Source organism: Paramisgurnus dabryanus, chromosome 13, assembly GCF_030506205.2.
Source record: "Paramisgurnus dabryanus chromosome 13, PD_genome_1.1, whole genome shotgun sequence".
Classification (NCBI taxonomy): Eukaryota; Metazoa; Chordata; class Actinopteri; order Cypriniformes; family Cobitidae; genus Paramisgurnus; species Paramisgurnus dabryanus.
In genome coordinates, this window is record NC_133349.1 from 21,129,407 (window position 1) to 21,154,948 (window position 25,542).

Consider the following 25,542-nt stretch of genomic DNA (forward strand, 5'->3'; position numbering starts at 1 on the left):
GCTGTTATTTTATAGTTTATTCTGTAAAGACAAAGACTTATGTTTAATGTTCATTTAACTTTGAACAAACTGTTGCCAGTAAGTAACATGAATTTAAATCTACAGTAAGTTACTGGCAAACAGCTGCATAACTACAGTAACATTTTTTATAGTGTAAAAACATGGGTCTGGACTTATCTGAAGCCAAAACTTAGTAGATGGCCTATGTATCAGGAAATATTACCTTAAAAAAAAAAACGTATCATTTTTAAAGAAACCCAAAAATTATTACTTTAAAATGTCTCTCTCACCACTTTCCCCAGGTGTTCTGGTATTCTTGTCCCTCATTGTTTTCCACCAATCTGTACTGGCCTTCCTGGCGAGCGACCACACTATCCCTCTCCATCATGAGATGTCCTGGTCAGTAGCGTGTGTGGGTTCGGCCGGGGCCATTCTCATCTTTGCTGGGGTTTTGTTCCTGTTGCTTTCTCTTCCCTTCAGTCCTCTGGACAAATGTTTCCGCCAGCAGAGCAATAGCAATGCTTAGCCGTGCCGGGACCGCCATTGAGTTAAGCAGCAGAAGCTCTTTTATAGTCCACTGCTGCTCAAGAATAAATTCATTGATGTTATAAATAACTTGTGAACCATTCAATATACAGAGTAGCTAATTTTTATAATGTTTTGCACACTGGTATTAGCCTTGCTTGTCAATAAGGTTGTCAGTACATTAAAGCTAATACTGTACATGTCAGAAATCAAACCGATGTAACTTTGATGGCTCTGTATATTAAGTCAGTGACCAACAGATCTGTTTACTGTTTCATTTACATGACTTGCTGTGCTATGACGCTTTGTCTAATTAATCTGCATTGCTGATACTTTATTGTTACGGTATAAGTACAAAACGAAATACATTGATTTCTTACTGCTTGCATTTGTATATTGAAGGGGCATATCTCATGCTTTCTTGAGAAATAGCCCATCCCTGCTATAATTTTGCATTCGCATGACTAACTGGTGGGCCAGCAACACCATTTTATTGAATAGTGTTGGCTATTAAATCTGCGTAATCTGACGCTAGTTGCTTAATAAAGTCTTAGTAGTTAAGCGTGGTTTGGGCACTAGCATACCAGATCACATTGGCCCTCATTTATCATTCTTGCGTAGAAACGGGCGTATATGTTGGCGTAAGATTATACTTACACTCCTCTCACCACCTGATTTATGAAGCTGTGCGTACCTCTGAAATTCGGGTGTACGCAATACCTGCCCTTCATAAATGCCGCGGCTGAAAACGATCGTCATTAGAATAACACGCCTATATAAATTCAAGTCTCCGCCTCCCCCACGCCCTCATTTTACGCCATTGACACACGGAATACGGCAAAGAAGAGAAACCAGGGAAGTGGAAAGAAACAAAATTGTTTTATTTGGGAGTTTAAAGAGCGGGATTAAAGACACATTAATAAATGCATGACGTTTTGTAATATTTGTATTATTATTTTTTTATTAATGACGCTTAATTGATATTTAGAATTTATTATTATTATTATTATTATTTACTGTTGCCTACATCTAAATTATATGTCTGCTTAATGGTTCGGTTAAGTTTTTTTAAAATAATATTTTAAAATGATGTAGTAACTTTTGTAGTGTGTTTTTTTTTATTTACATACAGTTGTTTGTTAGCTAAGATCCAGTTTGATATGGAGCTCCGGATATAATTCAAATTAACAATTTCTTTCCACGACATCCACATGTTTTACTAGGCTAATTCATAATTTGAAGTAATAATAATTGTAATAGTAATTATGAAATATTATAATAATTAATTCCAAGGAACAAACTGTTGAATATTGGGAACAAATTTTATATTTATGGCCATACTTTAGACTAAATAAGAAAAATAAGTGTCCATAATGTAGCATAAAAGATAATTCGTGGCCATGATTTTGTCCGCATGTCATCATGATCGGATTTATGGCTCCATTCAACACAAGCATTTTACCTTACCTATTCATGTGTAGCTATTTATTTATCATCGAATGGTATGTAACTATACCTTTTGATGCATTATTACCATGTTTTCGTAGCACATCCTTGTGCTTTCTTGCAATGTGCCGCTTCAGATTCCAGGATGAATATTTGCTAACTCTTTACAGTCTCTCCGCACTTCCTTTCAATGTTTTCTTCCTGTCCAATCTTAACTTTGATTTTTACTTTACATTTATGTATAAGGCTTGAATTCCATAACTTATTGCTAGACGTTTTTACAGATTCTCGAACTAGCAAATTATCAAAGGGCGTTCTGGGTTCAACGAGCGGTGCTGAGCGAGCGGAATTTTTAGAGAGGCACTTTGATGGTAATATTACCGCACCGCTCAAGGCTCCGCTCCGCTCACATGCTTTGCCCTGAAATGTCAGGTAAAGCGCCCAGGCTCTCAACTGAAGGAATATGCCTACAAATCAAATGCTTTGGTAATGTCTCACAAATTAAACATTGAAGTACATGTTGCATTAAAATAAACTAAATTTAATTATAAACTAAGTTTATAATTACTATGTTTTTTTTATTTTTACAGTGGGTCATATTATATCATATATTTTAGTTTGTCAGTGCGTTTTGTGGTGTTAGGAACTGTTTGCGCATTTCTGCACTAACTCAAAATGTGGGTACACCACCTCCTGAGCTGGCGTAGGATTTGAGCGTGCCGTACGCCAACGTCCATATTGATAAATCTCAAAGTCACCGTGGTTTTGGGTGTACGCCAGGTGTACGCTGGAAATATGGTGTACGCACTTTTGATAAATGAGGGCCATTACGTGCAGGGTTTTCAATAAACAATATAACAGAAGACAAGACATATTAAATGTCCATCCATAGGTTTAATAGAATGGGGTGTTATTTATACTTGCGTTGAATTGTATTATGCATTAACTAGATGTGTTTCTATTGTGCGTGATGTGGATAAAACAGAGCCACTGTTTAGCCACAATTCAGTGTAAATAATTTGTGATTATATTGTTGTCCATTAGGTTTAATAGAGCTTCATCACATCCCACGTTTCTTTATTTACTCGATCCAAACTTTCTCTATTTCTGTCACTCTGTGTTCGTCACACTCTTTTGCTTGAGGATTAAATCTCTTTCACCTAAGAAAGTTTCCTGCTACGTGTTTCTTAACCTTACTTCTCTTTTGGCACTCGCTCAGTCTAAAATTAGTGCATTGCTCATATGAGCACCTCATGTTGAAGTGGATGAGAAATATTATCCCAGAATGTCAACTATGCCCCCCCTCAAACCTTCTCTCCAGGGCTCTTGGGTGTCTCTATGGGTTTGGGTAGATCTGCTATTTCCCTGCATCTGCTCGCTCCCACTCCAACTCTCAGTGAATCTAGTGGCAGTACATTTGGGAAGTGAGGAAAGGTCTGAGCCTCAGTTATCCGCACTATGTCCAGCTCCTGTCTAACTGACGCCTACATCCCATGCAAAATCATAATCTAACTGCTGCATGTCCTACAGTTTGCTTGTAAGTAGATTCTGTTCTGGTGCATATCAGTGCAGCAGTAAAATGTTTTTATTTTTTTAAGTTTAACATATAGCATAAGCAGGCTGACCGGATGGGGCGCGGATGGGTGGGTGCAGGAGTAGGGAAATTGGAGAGTGTAGGTTGACACTTAACCCAGAGATCTGGTTGTGTATATATAGCACTTTAATAGTGACTTTCAGACTGGCGGACTGTTCTTTCACTATAAACTATACGTTTATATGTGACCCTGTCAGGATAAAATTTCATAATGTAATTGATTTCAATCTTTGACATGACCTTACTCAGTCAATATTAAAGATAGCAAGGTTGTAATAATATAAAAAACTCAGGGTGGCTATAGTGGAAAATAATCTAAGCGCGCACACACACACACACACACACACACACACAAGGTCAATAACTTCCAAATAACACTCATCCCATACTATAAAAGATTTGGCAACAAAATTAAATTGTCTGCAATGCCTATATATATATATATATATATATATATATATATATATATATATATATATATTAGGGGTGGCACGGTCCATGAAAAAAATCCGAACCGTTCGGTTCGCTTGTCTCGGTTCGGAGCGCGTGTGTACCGCACGGTTCAACGGTCCATGGCATGCGCAATGTAGTCTCATGCCCTGTATGTGACCTCAGATAGCGTGTTTCCCTTTCGCGCGAAAGAAGAGGTGACTGGTTTGGAGTATAAGTACTGCAGGTTATGTTACGTGTAGAAATGGCAAGTGGGAGAGAAAAGGAAGTCTGCCCGCAGTTGGAGGATGCGCCAGCGTCGTATAAGTTTGGTGTGTGGAAACATATTTTTATTTCATGTTACTTATGATGACAGCGGAAATAAAACAATAGATAGAACTGCAGTCTATGGGTTGAATATGCTCCAACAGCCACAGGAGATCGCCTTCTCTACGACCATTTATCTAATCTGAGGTACTGACAACAATGTTTTACGTCTTTTCATATTCAGCGCTATTTTTAGCCTTTCATTGATAAAATTAAAGCGGCTGATTTTCGCGTAGTTTCATTTTGCTAGCGTGTGAAAGTTGCGCGATCTTATTTCAGAAATTGCCCATCAAAGTAATCAGAAGTGGTCAAAAGTGGACAAAAGAGACTTAAAGAGATTTAAATATTACAGGTGCAAAGGTTATGTTTCTCTTTCGTCCACATATACTCTCAGTATTAAAGCAGCCTCTCAGTGATAAATCTAAGAGCTACACTGAAGTTGGCATTTTAATAAATGCAAGTTATCTTTGTGTGCTAAAAATGCACATAAAGTTCATGTAGATGGCAATACACATTCTCTTGTTTTCCAAATAAATGAAAAGCATGATGAAATCATCAATGTCTTCCCTCTTGCTCTATCAAAATCTCATCTGGCTTTCCTCAGAGATGGTCCAATGTGCTTAAAGTCAAATTCAGTTTGTGCATGACTACATGATATAACTTTTTTTAATACTGTATCCTAAATTATGGATAATTAATACATTAATAAGATAATACATTTCTGGAGTGTTAAAAATTTAAAGAAAAAATAACAACAAGAACCGTACTGAACCGTGAACCGTGACCATAGAACCGTGATACGAACCGAACCGAGGGTTTTGTGAACCGTGCCACCCCTAATATATATATATATATATATATATATTTATTTATTTATTTAAAGGTTTATGTTATTAATTTAATAACACACAAATGACATCACTCATAGATTGTCTGGTGTTTCTTTTATGTATAAAATTCGTGCAATACAGTGTTAGAGTTTATCACACATTAAGATAAACCATAGTTGTTTTTTTTCTAAATATAGCTATTCTCCACTACATACTATTTATAACTGACCACATAAATGCTGTCTGTGTGTAGTATTTTTTTTTATGAATAAAAAAGACTCCTATTGCCAGGAGATTGTGTGATGCCCATTTGCACTCTATAATGTAATGTCCCATGTTGACCTTCATGAAATAAAGGTTAAAGGTTAGCAGAATGTTTACATATATTATCTCTTAGTTAGAGACGCAGAAAGGTCAAAGGGAGTCCAGTGCAGCACAGTGAAAGTTTTCTTTTTTTGGAGGGGAGCTTTGCCTTTGGGACAATGTCATGATCACATGACACAATGGAGGGAAAACACAAATGACACAGGGCATGCCCCAACATACAAGTGTTAGCCCAATCAGAGCTCAAGGAAGACAGTGTCCTCATACATTTTTAAAATATCCCTCCCTCCCACCAATCCTGCCCTTTCCAATACATAAATCTCCCCATTCTATCCGTACGCTTTTATTTTAAAGAAAGTATTTTTTTCCCAAACACAGTTATGCGTAATATACATCTGCATTTTAAAATATTCTCTTGTGTTTTGATCAACCGTAAAGCAGTCATTTTACAATTGTTTAAATCCCAACCTTCAAAAGCACAGTTTTGGAAAGAAGTCCATGTGTTGAATCCCATTTACCACTTTATACAAATGTATCATCTTTCCCACATTGTCCAAGTTGAGGAATCGTGTTAATGCCCCAAAACGAAGATTTTTAATTTGACAAGTGCTACTTCTACTGCTATAATGTTTATAACAAAATAATATGATGGTAGATTTATATAAAAATCTTTTATCATTTTAACACTTCAGTGATAAAAGCTGATCTGTTAACTGAGCTGGAAGACTTTTACACACTAAATTGCATGTTATCAAAGGGTAGAAAATAAAACTTTCTTTAAAATAAATAAAATGCTTCTCACAAAGTTAGTATAATAATAATAATCTCATTCTCACATATATTGAATAGACTCTGCAGTGCTCAGTATCATGTCTTGGAATCACAGTTAACATTTCTGAAAAACAAAAACCTACTTTCAATCATTAAATACATTAAATCAAGCAAATATTAAACTAGGTCATAATAACAACAACACTTCACCGTCTTAAAATCCCACATTTGTAAATGAAAGTAAAATAATAAACATCACAGTATCCCATAGTTATTGGTTCTTTATGTTAAAACAGCATGTACTGAAGGCAGCATGAGTGTTATTGTTATTATGAGCTGTTTTTCGGTTAAACTTTTCATGAAGTGAAATATTTCTCAGTGCTGAGAGAGTTATTTGCCTTGTTTCAATTCTTTAGTCATCTCACTTCTGCACTTTACGAAACTTTATTCCCTATCAATCTCCAATCTGTCTACACTGGTGTAGTTTTCCTGTTTAAAGTGTTGGAGTTACTCTCTCTGTCACCTTTCCCTAACCTATCCAGCGTTCCCATCCCTCGTTCCCTCTCGACTGTAGAGGAGGAGAAAGGTGGAGGCTGTGACGAAGGGACGGAGTTGCTGTGTGGTGCGTTGGAATTGGAGGAATTCTGGACTGCTGAAGGATTGTGGGATTTGAGCGAGGGCAGCGTTCCACTCATCATCATGCTGCCTCCACCCCCTCCGCTGTCCTTGGGAAAGCAGTTGTGCAGCTGGTATAGTGTAGCGCGGTCCACCGTGCCGTACAACGGAGGGGCACCCAGCCCCCCCAAACCGGCCAGTTTGGGGTCTCGGGAGAGGGTGTAAAGAGAAATATCGCCCCCTGGCAGAGCGGAGCGGGAGTGGGGGTTAGGTAGAGTGGACACAGAAATGGGCCCTTGAGAGAGTAAAGCAGAAGGGGGCATTCCGAAGTTCTTACTCCCTGGAGGACCCCCCACAGGTGACGGGTCTCGGGAGCGGGACGGGTCGGTGGATCGAGAGCTGGAACGTGATCTGCGGCGAAAGCGGTAGCTCGGGAGTCGTAGCATGGCGTGAGTGGTGCTCTTGAAGATATCGGTGCGAGAGCGACAGCGAAGCTCTTTGTTCTTCTCAATGTAGATGTTCACCGCCAGCACGCCCACCATCTCGGCCAGAATGAAGGAAAGCCCACCGAAGTAGAAAGACCAGCCGTATGAGTACTGCCATTTCTTATCCTCATCCTTCTTTGGAGAAATGTCACCCAGTGCGGCAGAAATGTAAACTATCACACCAATGATGTTACTTAGACCTAAAGTTCACATGTCAAAAACAAATAGATTATAAAAATGACCACTGCCTCAGGTGCAGTTAAACACACAAGGCTGGCATTCGGTAAAACCTTATTAACAGAATATTTATATCATATATTTACAGTCCAATTTAAGATCTGACATTTTGGGGTGGTTTCCCAAGAAATGCATGTTTGAGCTGTCTTAACTGAAAACAGTTTGCATCGACGTACCTTAAAACAAATCAGTGCCATTGTTTGGTATCAAGATGCAGACCAGTAATAGTACTGAGTAACTAAGTTTTTAGTAAGGTATGTTTGTAAACACTACATAAATGTCCCAATATAACTAAGGCCTGGTCCTGGATTAATCTAAGCCTTCGTCTGAAATCCCATACTGTGACAGTAGGTACTGAATAAGATAAAGTACCTAAACTCTCAGAAATAAGGGTACAACCGTTGTCACTGGGGCAGTTCCCTTTCAAAAAGTTACAGCTTTGTACCCAAAGAGTACATATTAGTACTTATTGGCAGTTAAAATATACATATTTGTAGCTAAATGCTACATATTAGGACCTTTTTTTAAAGGGTGCTGCCCCAGAGACAGATTTGTACCTTTATTTTTGACAGTGCACTCATCGACCATTAAAACAGTAGGTACTAGATAGTATGAATATGGATAGTATGAATTAATCTGGATGTGCTTCATCCTCAATGTTGTTGGCATAATACTAGAGGTCTACACGGAAGACCCGAGACCCGACCCGGGACCAGTACGGGTTCGGGTCTATATTTTAAATAAACGTCCTGGTCGGGTCTCAATCTATTACTTTGGGTCTGGGTCTGTTTAACATTGTGGGTAATACCCGAGTCAATCGGACTCGGAGAACACACACTCACATTTAAATAAAATATTTCAAAAACAGCAACAAAAACTGTCGCATGAATTTTTTCTATGACGCTCAAATTGCGTTAAAAAGTTTAGATTTGGTTGTTCCAACCAGGCAGCTAACGCGCATGTGCTCTTGTAATGTTTCTCTGGCTACCAGTCAAGAGCTTCTGCAGTGAGACGCAAATGACTTTACCTTTGACAAATTGCTCTTTTATTTATACCGCGCGTTTTTCACTGACTTTATAATATTATAAATTGACCGTCTTGCTGTTATATCTAAAGTTTTGCATACTGCTCAAAGAGCACAGAGATGATAGCAAAGAAGTAAAGCTAACTAAAGCAGCCATGGCACTGAACGAGCAATCATTATTATAATCCAAATGGGCAAACAGTATAAATTATTTTTGTTGACCCGATAAATAACAAATGTAAAACTGCGTTATTCATCACTGTGACTGTAAAGTGGACTTTTGAAGCTGGAATAATGAGTCAATTAAGCATTTCAATCATCAAGAGAGGAATAACAAGAATGGAACTTTCTTGGCAATGATGATTGTGCATCACAGTCAGGTACAAGGAGGGAGAAGGATAACTTCTATGGGGAAGACAAATTTTTTTATTTTGCTACTTGTTTATTGACTTATGAATAACATTTAGCATAAGAATATATGCCCATCGGGTCCAGTCAGGTCTGTTTCTTCCCGGACTGGTTCTGGTCCAGCTCTTAAAGAATAGACGGGTCTGTGTCGATTCCGGGTCCAGCTTTCAAAATAACAGACGGGTCCGGGTCGGTTCAGTGTAGCACATTTACAGGTCTCTTTGGGTTCGGGTAGGAATTTTTGGACCCATGTAGACCTCTACATAATACCATCCCTTAATCTGAACTATCCAACCACAGCACAGCCATTTAGTGCAGAGATCAGCTCATTTGCATTTATAAAGACAAACCCCAAAACAGCACATTTTTGCTCACACCTACAAAGTGGCAATTTTAACATGTTATAATAAATTATCTATATGGTATTTTGATCTAAAACTTCACATATATGCTCTGGGGTCACCAAAGACTTATTTTACATCTTAAAAAACACTTGTGAAATGTCCCCTTTAACACAAGGCTGGTTTGAAAATAACACAGCATTTTAAGAGTGTACATTTTTATACTATTATATTGTATCATATGTATTATTTATTTTGAATCTTAAGTATTTGAAGAGTTTAGATGCAAAACTGCTTTTTGATAATACATGTTCAGAGCATTCGGTTCATATTATTATATCATTAACAAAGGTGACCTCTTTTTTTGCATCTTCATTTCTTTTTAATTATCCAACATTTGATTGTTTTCTAATCGTCCAAATGACTGTATATGAAATTAGTGTTTTTAGCACAGGTAAATATTAGGTTCAGTTTGATGTCTTCTCCAGCATTAACACACAAACACATAATTTACCTGCCGCTACGAACAGAATGCCAGCTCCCAGCACAATGTTCCTTTTGCTCTTGTAGAAACGACTGGCGGCGATACAGACCCCTCCCATTAACAGCAGGATAGCACTGAGAATGGGAAAGATGTTGGAGGCCCGGACCACTCCTGCAGAGAGCGAGAGAAAACAGTGGTGTGTAGAGAAACAGATGCGCGGGTGAGAGACAGAGAGAAAAATACTGTAAGAGCGAGACTAAACAAATGCAGTTCATACCGGTCAGGTTTTTAGCACTTTGCATTTCAACACACTTAAACAAGCTATTTTTCTAATTAAATTATAATTTTTTTTTAGAAATAAAAATGAGCTAAGGTGAAATGAGCAATCTGGGTGATTAAATTGTTTGGTTTTGCTGTGTGTTCAAGTGTGTAAATATACTCCTTATGATAAATCTTACAGTCCAGAAACCAATGCCAGAAAATGCCATCCATTAAAATGTACACAATATTATATTTTCAGGTTGAGCTATACCTCTAAACAAAGTAAAGACCACTGCTGTAAAATGTATTTTAACAAAGTCAAAGCTCTTACGCAGAACATATTCTGCTCCGTCATGATCAAAGTCTGCGTCCTCTGGGAAGTGATTGATCTGGGAACAAACGCCACGCTTTACCCCTACAAGCACAAGACAGAATCAAATCTCACATTTGCAGTTTTGACAAACACATACTGATAAGCTTTACAGACTCAAAGTAGATGCAGAGCATGTTATTCAAATCAATATATTTCTTGTTAATCTAAAGCATGAAAATTGAAATGCTACACATATTTTTTTAAGACCAATAGTTTTCAAAAGGGCAATGATGTGAGTCAAACCCTGCCAAGTTTTGTAAGCCTCATTTAAAATACTTCACAACCAATGGTATTAATCCACAACCTAGGCTGCGTCCGAAACCGCATACCGTATAGTAGGTACTGAATTAGATGAAGTACCTACTTACTTGCCGTTAAAACAGTAGGTACTGTATAGTATGAATCCTGGTAGTATGAATGAGATTCGGACGTACTACATCCGCCATCTTGCTACATCACGTGACATACGTCGTCATCACGTCATGTCATTTCAGCGCGAAAACAGCCGCGTGCCTCTTCTTCTTCGTTGGATAACTTCTCGTCCGGGGCATCATGGGATAGTGAAGCGTCCATCGTATGCACACTGCAAAATCTAACCGGAAGTAGTAGGTCATCCGGGTACTTTTCGCATACTGTTTTTCGAATACTATGTTTTCGGACATACTACTCGCCTCGCCTACTGCTTTTCGCGTACTATATAGTATGTAGTAGGCGGTTTCGGACGCAGCACTAATCTTTTTCAATTAGATGAGGGAACTCAGCTGTGGATTCTAGCTCCTGATACAGATCTAATACTCTTCATTCGTCACCTTACTTTGTTAAAATGCTTAGACAGTGGAACAGAGATACAAACAACACATAGACACACATAGAAATCAGATAGCCCTGGAGTCATTAAGGCAATAAATATCTACCCGCTCCAGTGCTGGGGAATTACTGTAGACAGACAGACTGAGGTACTATGATGACATCAGGGTGCACTATGATGACAGAATGACTGCTGTTGATTGATGAAGTGCGAATGCGATGAATTGCTGACACAGATAGGGGGAGAGGTGGACAGGTGTGGGGGGGCAGTTGTTGTTTTTGTCTTTTTATATTCCTCCTTTCTGTTGGGGCACAAAAGGAAAAAGCGTTGTTGTCATTGTTAACGCACCCTCATGCCATTTCAAACCTGTGTGGCTTTCTTCTGTGCAATTTCAGTGCAATTATAATGAGTACTAAGGACTAAGCCTTTCGAACGCCTAAGAGAATATAAAAGCACCAAAGGGCATAAAAAATATTAATTAACTATATATACTAAAGCCATATGTTTCGTTGTTACATAAAAAAATTGATTTATACAACTCTGTGTACCTTTGTGTTGAATGGACAAAAGAAAGTCATACTGTTTTGAAACAACTTAAAAGTGAATAAATAATGACTTTTTCCTTGATCTATCTGTCTGAGAAGACAATTCAGCTTTCAAAAAACATCTCTGTCCTAAAAATTGCCATCATACACAACATTGTGTCTAAATCCTTATCTGTAAGCTACCTACACATGATAGCAACCCATACATTTTCAGCACTTAACCTCTGAAATTAATTGATCCACAGTCCAGAGAAAGGGCAAAAAAGTCCCTCTTTCTGTGTACGTCAAGAATAGGATTAGGGCGATGTGAAAATCATCACGCACCCAGCAGCCGTCGCCGTTGGGACAGATTGGCACTTGGAATCCTTTCTGACATTTATTATGCAGATACAAAATGGCTGCCGTTTCCACTTCACCTGCTCTTAATTGTGTTTCTATTAAGCATCCCCAGGGAAAGCAAGGATGTCTTGACCTCTAATGTGTGTGCAATGTGTGTGGTAACACTGCGGCTACCAAAGGGGCAAAGAAGGAGGGGAGAATGATGCTATAATGAGATAGAGAGAGAAATAAAAAGACAAGACAGAGAGAGGAGAGAGAATGGTGAAGTCACGCTGCTGTGCTGATTGGTGTGCCAGGCTTATCTTTAATTGAATGCTTTCTTATTAGGGAGCTTAGCTATAAGGCTAAATTAGCAGAGCAATGACTGGCTGAAGGCAGAATGGAGGGCATATTACACGGGGATGAGAGGGGACACGATGCGCTAAAACGGACCTTAAGACTGAGACCGCTCCATTGACCTCTCTGTACATCAGCTCAGTCTTTTAATTATGGGAATTTTGCTCTGTGCTGTTATGCTGAAAACTCTATTGCAGTAAATGCACAAATAATGCTTGAGGGTGTTAATACATATTGGGGCGATTTCCCAGACAGGGTTTAGATTAATCCAGGACTAGGCCTTAGTTATATTTGGACATTTAAGTAGTTTTTACAAACATAACTTACAAAAACTATACTGGTGTGCACCTTGAGACAAAACAATGGCACTGATATATGTTAAGATATGTCAGTGTAAGATGTTCTTAAATGAAGCAGCTCATTTATGCATTTTAGTCTGGGACTAGGATAAGCCCTGTCTGGGATATCGGTCCATATAAATTTAGCATGTATTAATTAACCTTAAATATAAGTAAAATATTGAGCTATTTTGAAATTGTAAAAAAGTACCAATTTGGTAACAATTTGTAAGTATAAGGTAGTAATATGTACTCTTTGAAAAAGTACCAATGACCTTTATAGATTTTTTATACCTTTTATACCTTTTTAAATACCTGGCTATGAATAATATGCATTATGTAGAGACCTCTTGTATTAATAAAAAATAATTTAACAAATAATTAAAAAACAAGTGAACATAACAGATTTAATGATGAAATATTTTGTAACTGCACTTTCAGGAAAAGGTACAACAAGATTGTCACTGGGGTGGAACCTGTTCAATACCGGTGCATATAGGTACCTCAAAGGTTCATACTGGTGCCTTAGAGGTACATACTGGTACCTCAAGGGTACATATCTGTACCTAATGGCGCTTTTCCATTGCATAGTACCCCACGGTTTGGGTCAACTTACTTTTGGGGGCTTTTCCATCGGGTGCCGTACGTACCCAATACCTTTTTAGTACCACCTCGGTTGAGATTCCAAGCAAGTCGAGCTAATACCAAAACGTGACGCAAAAAAACTGTAGATCACTGATTGGTCTGAGAATCGTGACTACCAGCGTCATCTCTATAATGTAAAAGATTAGCTTTACCTTCATGCTAGCTTGCGCTAGCAAACTTGTCTCAAGCAAACATGTTGTCATCTGTGCTTTGCTATAAGTTCCCAAACTCCATTTTAGCGATGAAAACATCCATAGGTTAAGAATCAGGAACACCATAACAGTATTTTTCCAGACTTTCAGTTTGTGGCGGCACATTCGCGTTGCGCACGTCCACATATATGCTTAAATGCAACTTTAATGAGGCTCAGTGGAGCACGTCGACTGACGCCACGGGTGTTTGTACCGACACTTTCATGTGAGACAGAGGTAGTGATAAACACAATGTTCAAACATTTATTTGTGGTGGTCAATTTTAATTTTGTGGCGGACTGAGAAATAAATAAATGTATTCCAACAAAGCTTTCATTCGTATGATGTCACAGCAGTAGGCAGTGCAAATATAATGACACGCCTATAATCCCTCCCACTCCGAAGTTAAAACTAAACTCGATAGAAAAGCGAACAAAGCCAAAGTGAGGTGAGCTGACCCGACCCAAACCATGGGGTACTATGCCGTAGAAAAGCGCCAAAAATGGTACACATTAGGACCTTTTAAAAAGGTCCCGTCCCAGTGACAACCTTTGTACCTTCTTCTGAGAGTGTGGATTAATATTCATGCTTGTAAAATGTGACACTGTCTGTGAAAACCAATCTAATGTCTTTCTTTGTGATGTTCTATTTTCTACATAAAATCATCTACATAATGTATAGAACATTCTGTGAAAATTTAACCTTGATATCTTTAATATTGACAGAGTAAGGTCATGTCAACGACTGAAATCAATGTGAAATCAATAACAGAGATGAAACTTTGATGCTCCTAATCTCAATATTAGATTATGAGCTTTTAGCTTGGACCACAAATGATCTTTAGTTACATCATTGTTCATATGAGCATCAATACTACAGTACTAAATTGAATATAATGTGTGATATATTTATTTTCAGACTGTGGCCCGGTGTTTTCAGTATAAATATACACTGCCCCAGCAGAACCAAATATGTACCACGGTTATGTACACAACACAGATACCACCCCCACAAACTATCCAAGAGTTAAGTTGATGACTGACCCTCCAGACAACAGATCCTCCACAGGCCAGAGTGTGTCAGGGCCCCAGGGTCCTTCTTGTCCTTATTATGTGGATCTTCTTGTGTTGTATTGGAGGTGCTGTTGCAAATAAGCGCCCGCGAGTAGAGCCAATAATCTGTCCCGATAGCCACCGTCATCAGGCCAAAGGATGCAAAAGCACCCACGATGGTGAGAAGGATCTGAATGCCCTTCTCACACACCATGCCTGGAGGTGAAAGAGAGAGATATGAAGAAGAATGGAAACATGACTGATTTGGGCCAATCCCCCTATATTAACAGGCTAACTTTCAACCAAAATCCACAGGTGCACCACTGCACTTTATATATTTAAAACGTTTGCTACCCCTACACCACAGTCCTGACATTATTAGCATGCTCATTTTGAGTCTAATCACTGAATAATGTTACCAGATTTGAAAAAGGGGTCAAAAAATGAAAAATGATATCATCTTACTGTACCTGACGGCGAGTTTCTGTCCTTCGACTCAATTTTGAAATCTTTCTTTTCCTCGTCAGATGAGAATGCGCTGTCCCTTCAATCCGGGCAGCATCCATCGACTGTCCTCACACACACCTCTTCTCCTTCCTGCACTCGTTTCTCCTCCCTCTTTCTTTACTGTTTTCACAGCTCAGCTGCACAGTGGAATCTCGTGATGACCAATGTGAAGCCTCTAGTATGGAAATGATCCTAGTCCTAGTCAGTGCCGGTCATCGCTGATAAAAGTCTAAAGAGAGAATAAGAGGGAGCGAGAGAGATTGGATTCTGCCACAATATGGGGAAGTTTGATGAGGAATCGTTTTAAAGAACTTGGAGGAAGAGGGGAAAAGGCAGGTCTACACTGTTACCATAGTAACGTAGAATTGTGCAAGCATTAACATTGAGAAATTGGGGAGGGGGTGCTTTCAATCTCTATTCCCTTAGGACAAAGATAAGAGAGTACCTGACAAACATGCAATTCAGCAACTGGATCATTGCATACGTCCAGATACCCTGACCATGCAGAAGAATTCTTGCATCTTTTACATCATCACATGCACAGACAAAACCAGGACAATCACAGAGTATGCTTAATTTAGCGAACATTATTTAGCAGACATAATGCAACGCTGCTTTGGCTGTTAAAAATTTATAATGCAATATGGCACCAAAATGGGTTAAATCCTGTTTGCATGGCGAGGCTCTGCAGTACAGATTTATAGCACTGAAAGAATCCCTTTCTAGTCATGCATCTTCTTTATTCAATTCATGTTTGAAAAGAAAGTAAAATCAGGACAAAATACCAATTAATGTAAAATTTATATAGTTACAACTTACTAATCTATTCAAATTAATTCAACAACTCCAGAAAGGCTTTAAAATCATTTTACATGGGCCTGTTCAGGTTGTGTCTTTAGTTTTCAGACCTCATGTAAGGTTTAAAGGTGCAGTGTGTAACAATTAGAAGGATCTTTTGACACAAATGCAATATAATATACAAAACTATATTATCAGTGGTGTATAAAGACTTTCATAATGAACCATTATGTTTTTATTTCCTTAGAATGAGTTGTTTACATATACACACTGCAGGTCCCCTTACATGGAAGTCGACATTTTGTGCCGCCATGTTTCTACAACAACCCTTAATGAACTTCTTTTACTAAGCTGGCTCCGACGATGACATGTTTGTCCTGTGCGGCTACCGTAGTTTCTCTATGCGTTTCGGTGAACGGTGGACTGAGCCATTGGTTGCAATTCGCAACCTCACCACTAAATGCTGCTACAATTTACACACTGCCCCTTTAATCAGAGAGCCAATGGACAAAATAGCTTCCTCCTCGAATCTCTTTTCACACAGGTAAATAATACAAACGATGTTCAAGATCGCTCCCCATCTCTTTTATAGTGCACTGCATTGGATGTCAGCCATTTTATAGTGGTATCTAAAACCTGAGTGAACAACTCCATTCCCTACATTTGTTCAATCTTTTTACCCACAGTGCACTCTGATTTTAAGTGTACATCTGATGAATACTAACTAACTAGTGATTTCCTGTATGATATAATGCAAGATAATCACGTGACTGGAGTCAGCTGGAGGACACTGATGGTAAACCCCACAAAAAATGTTTTTTAGATAATGTATGTTGTTTGTTCTTCTTGCCTGTAATTTGCTTTTTTTTAAAGTACTTAATAAATATTTTTAGATTAAAGGTGACATAGAATTATTGAACTGGGTATTTATCCTTGTTCTGTGATGTGACATGTAGACAAAAAAAATTTTGTTTGGGTCTGTAATGCCTTAGAAGCTTCCTAAAAACCGCTCTCAGATAGCTCTATTAGGGTGGGAGATTTTAAACAAGTGGTTTTGCACCTATTTGGCTCCCCCTACTGGCTTAACTTGCATCTCATTGCTGATTGGCTGACTTTGCTGCCACTCAAAAAATGTAGCCAATTATTTTAAAGTGGAGGGGCAGTGAGATGCCTGTGATGTCATAAGCATCAGTTTTCAGATTGGGCCGTTTTCTGGCTGACATTTCTAAAAGAGGAATTTCTATGAGACTGAGATGTTTAGCACTTTTTGTATGTTCGTGAATGCGGATAGACTACCATTATTCAACAAAGACAAGGTAAAAATGGTTTTTCATTCTCTGTCCCCTTTAAATAAACGTGACAGACACAAGTGTTTTAAATATAATAAATATAATTTGTTGTCTTTATTATTATTAAAAAATAACTTTTCTATTTTATGATAACAAAGAGACAACCATGTTCCAGGACAGGTTTAACGCATTGGCTGTGATAAGTAAGAGTAGATTTATTATATTTTAGCTACACATGACTGCCCACGAAAAGTCACAGAGAACTGAACAGAAATCTCTGCAAGACTTAAGACTAAATAATGTAAACTGCCATGCAAAAATTTCACATAACGGCATGGCTAAAACAGCCTGGATTAACGAATCACAATGGTTGACACTTTAATCCAAAGCAACTATCAAAGTATTCATTGTGAATCAAACTCATGACCTTGACATTGCTAGCATCATGTGTATCAGTTGAGCTATGGGAAGATAAGTCACTCACAACCTTTAAGATTGTCTGAAACAAGCAAACAGAGCATCAAACCACCCAGATAACAATCCGCACCGGATGTTTATTGCTATCTGTCCAAGAACACTCGCATTTCATAACCAGAAACACAACCAGAAATCCTTACAGTACACTGCAGCAGGTCCTTCACAGTCTGCTCACTTACGCTACTGATAACATTATGACAGACCACAAAAACATGTCATATTTGCATGCGGTATCAGATATTTGTTCCCATTATACTGTCATGTAATCAGTCAATGGCACTTCCATTCATAATTTTTCAATGGCTGTCATGGGCTTTCCGGCTGCAGAATTGATTTGCGAGGCTCGGGGGTGTGGGGATGATAATGGCCCAAAACTCATTTCCTCCAGATCATTACTTACTCAACATACGTTTGACATGTCAAGGTATGTACATTGAGTAACCAATCAAAATTACATACGGTTAATATACTGTTCCCGCGAATTATGTCTTAACTGTGAAGGATGAATCCATAATTATGGGAAACATGTCCAGACTCGTGATTTAAAATAATGAGCGCGCTTATACGGTTGTTGATTTTGACCTCTTTTATGTTGTCTATACGAGTGTGACAGAGATGGATGAAAGACTATAAGAGGATGGAGTAAACGCAAACAAGAGAAAGCACACAGAAATAATGCAAAGTCAGAAGTCTAACAAAACCAAGTGCACTGAAGTTTAAAATGCCACTGTGGATCACTGTGCAGGGAAACAGTGGTTTTAATGATTCACTTTGAAAAGTGCACAGCTTTATACATCAAATGAATGCAATAAAACCACTAGCTTCATCTTCACGTTCGGATAAATTGGGGGCTGCAGCATCGTCCTCGTGTGAGACTGCACAGAGCTGAGAGATGACATTACTAATGAAGGATTACAGTATAACACCTGAGCTCTTCAACGCACACACACACATAAACACACACCTCTTTTTTTCCTTCTCATGTCATTCCCATCTTAGCTCTTGCTGACTACGGTCATATTTAACACTCTTTCTGCCCGTCTATCCAGTTCTGTACATTATTTACAGCCTATTCACACTTTGAGACACAAACACAATACTGTATGTGTTGCCCTTTAAAATATATTTGATCTTACAGCTTTTTGATTTTACTTGGGAATAAACATATTATTTAATATAGTTTATTTACTGTAGGGTGACTAGTATATCATCCAGACCTAATCCACATTGTACAGACACCAAATGGATTGCATGAAAATGTGGGTAAACCTAAAATAATTTAAATAATAGTACTGTTATCTTATGAGCAATTGTACAAAAAACTATCACTTTGTGATAAAAATAGACTGTGTGATCAGAATTACTTTAGAGGAAAATGAATAAGTCCTGGTTATTTAAGTATAAAGTTCTGCATATGAATATTTAGTTAACTTTCTATATAGTGCTTCAAACATATTTCTTGCCAAATCTGGTGATAATTTCATCCTCAAAATGCTTGATGTATCACACCGAATATTATGTGAAAAAGCAGATGCGCTCTTACTTGCAGGCATTATGTAAAATCTAAGTAGTGAATGTGCTCTGTGCTGAATGTACAGTAATATTTCCTGCACTGTGTTATTTAAATATGTTTATAACTAATTAGTAATTTAGCTGACACACGCTTTTAAAACCACTTACAGTATAGTTTTTACATAGGCGGTCCCCCGGGAGCAACCGGAGGTTAAGTGTCCTGCTCAAAGGCACAATAGTGATGGTTCATGGATCAACCCTTCACAACCTTTCAGTTGGCAACCCAACTCTTTAACAACCAAACTACATTACATACTGACATAACTGAGAATATGAGGGAACGCACGTGCAACACTGTGAGAAAAGATGTGACGGGCCACTAGAGCAAGACATGTATTCTCAATGGGGGAATGTAGGCCCAATCCCATTTCTCTGTCTTACCCCTTCCCCTTAGTTTTGCACATTCACGAGAGCGAAAGGGCTATCCCAATTGGGCCTTACTCTCACGTGAACATGCAAAACAAAGGGGTAGGGGTAAGGGGAAGGAGTAAGACAGATAAGAAGGAGTAAGATATAAATATACATGGAAGACCTTCAGGAAAAGTAAATACAGTCATATTACTGTATATAAATAGTGGAAACACAGTGCTAAGGAGTGGGCCACATATAGCTTTACAATACCAAGTCAAATGCTGTTTATTAATTGAATTAAATAAAACACAATATATTAAAAAATAACAAAAAATTTCAACCATATGTGAAAAACAACGAAATCAATTAAATTTAAACGCAACTTAAAAAAACTAACCAACAAAACAAGCTTGGTTTACACAACAGTGATAAAGTAAACAACAAAAAAGTTTTTCCTTTGTAATTTATAAATAAAAGATCCGCAAAGACGATTAAATACACTGTATTGCGTGTACCAGGCCAGTAGATGGCGTTGTTACATTGTAAAGAAACATTACTCATCTGTGCACATTGGACTATAAAAAACACAAAAACAAAAAAATTGTTGAGAAGCATTAATAAATTAGTATTTTCAGCAGCACAAACAGTGCAGTAGGCCACTATTGTTGTTTTTGTTATACTTACACTTGCCTATAGACTGAATTAACACTTGCATGATGTCACTGTTCTCACAGATACACTTTACATAGTTTACACAGAGACAACAAGACGCTGTTATCATAAACTTGCACTTTAAAACCCTTCATCAAAAGGCTTATTTAAACTACCTGTTAAGGACTTTTAATGCTTATTTTAACCTTGGGGTTCCTTTAAATGACCCCAAAACGATGTTGTCAAGTCAACGAACAGCTACTTCAAACCACATAAACACTTTCCAGTTTACAATTGAAAATGTTGTATAAATGGCCCCTTGGACTAAGCAAAACACAATCTGCGAAAGTAGATGAACGGTGGTCAATGAATGGTGACCACTAAAATGGTTAATTTTGAGATGATGAGCACATTCAGTCAGTATTTTACACTTGTTTCGTTGTCTGACAAGAGAAGCAGGGAATATATAAACGAAATGTTTTTTTTAGGCATTCAGCTGTATTAAAATATAGTTTGTGATAGTTCAGAGAGTAAGTAAAACATGAAACAGATTTGAAGTGCCAATGTAGTAAGAATGCAAATACAACATGTTGACGTCACTGATATGCTAATTATGTAATGATGTAATCTTATTTTTGACCAGCAGACACAAATTATACTGTAGCATTGGCTGAGATGAGGCTGGTTATGGCTGGAACTCACATCTACAAATTCTTCTGAATCAAATTTTTTAATATCTTTACTAATCGACCCAGAGACAATTATACTGAGAAACTGCTATTATGTGGGCTTGTGCGATTTCAGATGGAGAGCTTCAGAAAAGGTCACATGATTTCCAGTAAGGGAACACAAGGTGCATCGTTGCATTATTAGAATTTAGATTTTAGCCACATAAAGTGCATATGTGCAAGCTAGTGCAAACAGTGCCAGACCAAAACTATGCATATGTAAAGTGCAAAACTGAAAATGGTGTGCAAAGAAGTGTGATGTGCAAAGACCTTTGAGTTTTGTAGTGCAGCAGTCACTCAACTAGAGGTCAACGTTTGTGAACAAATGCTGATGTTGCCTTGACAAAGGCCATTTTGATCGTCCGTTTTACAGATTCTATAAGTGTGATCCCTTGCCAATGATGATTCTCCATAGGCTGCTTGCCAGTATGAATTATATAATTATATACAATTTACCATACTAGGATAAACACATGGTTTAATGGGCATTACCTTCATCATCGTATCTCTATAGGGCAATTTCGGGCAGCATCCCTCCAGGGGTACAATTTACACCTTATTTCGAAGTATGTTCTCATAGAGCCTTCCAGCCTCTTCAAATATGGTAACCCACATGTTTCTATGAAATCCCCAGACCAGGCCAAGTCCGCGGGAATAGTGATTGACCGTTTTATGAATTCCATAAGTCCGATCCCATAGAAAAGATATAGCAACCAAAATCAAATCAGTCTGAAGACTTAAAACGTTTGGTGGATGTAGCTTGAAATCTCTAGGAGGAGTTACAGTCAACAGTTTCAGTAAGAATTTTTGCATTATGTTGGCTTAACATAATGAAGATCAAACAATATCACGATTTCTGAATCAGTGTGGGAAGCTCAGAAAACAACAGTGAGTATATTCATTTAGTTTGCTTAACCTGAATGTCCATGTTTCCTCCCAAAACCAATCAACCATCTCTAAATGAACAGCATTACCTTGTTTCCTAATTCCTTTTGAGATCCAACAACAAATGTTAACAAACTAAACGAATCAGTCAGCTTTTGCTTGCAGTTTGATATTGTACTCTAGGTTCTTGATGCATCCATGCGTAAAGAAACAATCACAGTCTGTCTCCTGCATTTGCTCTGCCTCACGTCTGTATTTAAGATAGAGGATCCTCATTTTGTGAAAGCTTTAGTCCCAGTAGGACCAACCTAAGAGAAAGTTAATTATCAGAGTTGGAAGAACAATCCAGATGAGAAAACTCACTATGGGTTCGTGAGAGAGAGAGAGAGAGAGAGAGAGAGAGAGAGAGAGAGAGAGAGAGAGAGAGAGAGAGAGAGAGAGAGAGAGAGAGAGAGAGAGAGAGAAAGTTTGTGTGTGTTTGTGTGTGTGTGTGCTGTTCTTTCCACATCTGCAGTGTGTACGACTGTACGTATCTTCCCACCTAGTATCCACAACTGATTGCTTGTACAAACATTAAAATGAAATCTGACAGTTTTGAGATGAAAGCAACATACAAATGTGTCCATCTCTCACCTATTTTATTAAGCTTTTATAAAAGCCTGTGCAATATAATTGCATGATTTAAGAACCTGCAAGGTGACGGCACTTTTGTTAGAATTGCGAGCATACAGCTTTGCCATGGACAACATTGATCTATAAAGCAAGGGGGGTCAGTTCACTCCATTTGTTTACTGCAGTATGACTGTTTAAAAGCTGTACCGATCTACTGGAGAAGAACAGGTCTAACTGGAAAAATCTCAGAACTAACGCAACTGGCGATAAACCGGTGAAGTCAAGCCAATTAAATGTTGTATAAAGCAATCCATATTTCAACCTCATTTCACAATTGACCAGCTTCTGCAAAAACCATAGAGATTCTCCATGCAATGATAACTTCTGACATAACAGTAATACGACTTTTTATAAAACTGTATTTTTACACTTAAAAGTAAAATCTTCTCAGTCAAGGGGCACTTTTTAATAATTGCAAATGTCATGTGGATTTGTTACCCTCAGCTGTATTGTGAAACGCTCTTAATATTGAATGTGTGAAAATGGTGTTGTACAATGCTGACACAGGTCTCTTTAGAGTATTACATAATTACAGTCCCATGAGACACAATCTGCCCAAGCACAATCCTCAAAAGAAGAGACATACAACCTGAGTCCAGAGCAGCTGCATTTTTCTATTATAATATGTACTTAAATATGTACTGTGGATCTAACACCTCACTGTAGTGTTTAAATAAGGTAAAGTGTTGTAACACATTGTAGCATCATGTTTAATTGAAAATCAGACTTTTTTATTTGAGTGGACAATGGGGGGTTTGAAGGTAAAAGGATGAGATCCATTGATGTAGAAGATCTTTAAATAGGCTCGCTACAAGCACGCGCATGCTGCTTAGGGTTTCTGAATGAAAGCCAGACACCGCCATCACCGGCTTGTTCTGTATGACTATTATTATCTGGTCAAAATATTTTGAATGAGACACACATTTTGTTACCAGTCTATTAAAATCCTCTACTGAATTTCTACGGAGACAAGATAAGCAATAGTCCTAGAATTGTGCATTCAAGTGTTTTTTCTGTCAGCGTTGACAGGTGCGTCAAAGGGAATCGGATCTATGATGTAAGCCTTTATCAGCCATCAAACAGACACGTGCGCCTTTACCTTTGGCAATTGCCTAATGCTGCTATAGAGGCCGCTTTATAGCCAAAAAACCGTGCTTGTTAAAGTCACATGATGTGACTGAAAAGCATGGATCAAACACACACGAGCAGGACAGTGAAAAGGGCCGTGCTCGTGATCACTGAGATGAGATAAATGGACAGGGTGAAGTGTAAGAGCTGACAGGGGGAGGCTGGGCGCTGATGCGAGCCGCAGTGCATTCATTAGAGGAGCCACCGAAAATGGACGACTGGCGAGAGCGCGTCTCTGAAAAAATCCCCCCAAAAAGCAAAAGGGACAGGCTGTGTCAAACGGCAGGGAACATGAGACTTGTTATAGAGGTATATCAATGGGGTTTGTTTTCCAGAGCTCCAGATAGAGAGAGCTACTCCTGTATATGCATAATGCAAATTCGAGGATGCGCTTTCAAACGCGGGATGATTGTGTTTTTATTCCCGTTTGTTTTGACTTCACATTTTCACAGACGCAGGCGAAAAGCTTTGAAAAAATCGACAGCTGAGCTTGCAATCTGCCATCGATTGATTCCGCTCTTAACATTTCACATGGACACACACATGCAGACGAAAAACACGCTAACACTGCAATTAAATCATATCTACCACACATAGAGAGTTTAACAGAAAACGTACAAGTGTTTCTTACCAGTTTAGTTTGTCTCATATCTGAGGACTGTCGCACTCCCCAAGTAGAAGAGAAATAATTGCAGATACGGAGAAAGAGACAATACACGACTTACAAATGAAATAAGAGCTCGACGTTTTTCAAAGGTCGTCAAATTACAGAAAAAATCAAGTTACAAACGTGAATCTCTATTCAGAAAGATAGTATAGAGGAGATATTCAACGCGTCCACGTTCCCACGTCACTCGAGCACGGATTTGTCCAGAGCGCGTGTAGCCAATGCGTGTGCGCGACTGCGTCTCTCCCGCCCGCGCCTTATCCCTTCACTGCCTCCATCAGTCCTTTTCCATACACCCCGAGTAACGCTTGTTTTGAGAGAGGGGGAGATATCGAGAGTTGTATGCAGCTTATCGCATACCACATCCTGACAGAAAAGAGGACATTTTTAAAACACAACAGTCACCCGCGAGCTGCACAATGTGCGCACTGGAGCGTGCGTTTGTGCGTGCGCGTGCGTGTGTGTGTGTGTGTCAGTCATCGTCGCGTTTTCTCTTCGCAGGAGATGACAGACACGGGCATCATGGAGATGATGCTAGTACCGCACTGCTAATGAAATGCTATGTTATCCAGCCTGAGAAAGCGCACTAGAGTTCCGCAGAGGGAGGGAGGGAGGTGAAAAATGCCAGGTTGAATGCGACAGATCCGTGAAAAATTGGCTTGTGGCGGACGAGAGTCTATTTCTAATGCATTCTGTCTAAACGATCAATAACCGCCAGTGTGTGTGTTTGCAGCACTTTCCAGACTTGGATGAAATAATCTGGGGTCGAGTACAAAGGCAGTGTGTTGGGTAATCGTGTGAATTATCGACCACTTCCAGTGTTGATCCAAGGGAGGGGTTTAAATGCTTATTTTCAATAATGTCATAATTTTATAGTTAGAGTGGATGCACTCTAAAAAAGCTGGGTGGTTAGGCCTAATCCATGTTTGGGTACAAAATGTACTAACCCTTTCTGTGTTAAATTAACGTAAGAAAATAATGTGTTCCTGTAGCTCAGTGGTAGAGCATTGCAGCGCAAAAGGTTGTGAGTTCAATCGCAAGGAACAAACTTATAAAATGTCTTCCTAGTAATGCACTGTAAGCTTTGGA

The 25,542-nt window shown here is 38.6% G+C and overlaps 2 protein-coding genes across 10 annotated transcripts in view; one reads left to right on the plus strand and one right to left on the minus strand.

The window, feature by feature from the left end:
• The window catches only part of cacng6b (calcium channel, voltage-dependent, gamma subunit 6b), a 14,701-nt gene extending 11,562 nt beyond the window's left edge, over positions 1–3,139 (plus strand). For all 9 annotated transcript variants that reach the window (XM_065261202.2, XM_065261201.2, XM_065261204.2 and 6 more), the window contains one exon: positions 303–3,139. In XM_065261202.2, coding sequence (XP_065117274.1) covers positions 303–526 — 224 coding nt within the window. In that variant the 3' untranslated portion in view covers positions 527–3,139. The remainder of the gene's footprint in view (positions 1–302) is intronic.
• cacng8b (calcium channel, voltage-dependent, gamma subunit 8b) lies at positions 859–24,973 on the minus strand. The gene is made up of 6 exons (XM_065261200.2): positions 24,418–24,973; positions 15,199–15,464; positions 14,720–14,944; positions 10,433–10,516; positions 9,871–10,011; positions 859–7,546 (listed from the first exon to the last, which is right to left on the minus strand). The coding sequence occupies exons 3-6, from the start codon at positions 14,940–14,942 to the stop codon at positions 6,717–6,719; spliced, it is 1,278 nt and encodes a 425-aa protein (XP_065117272.1). The 5' UTR covers positions 14,943–14,944; positions 15,199–15,464; positions 24,418–24,973; the 3' UTR covers positions 859–6,716.
• Positions 24,974–25,542: the final 569 nt, after the last annotated feature.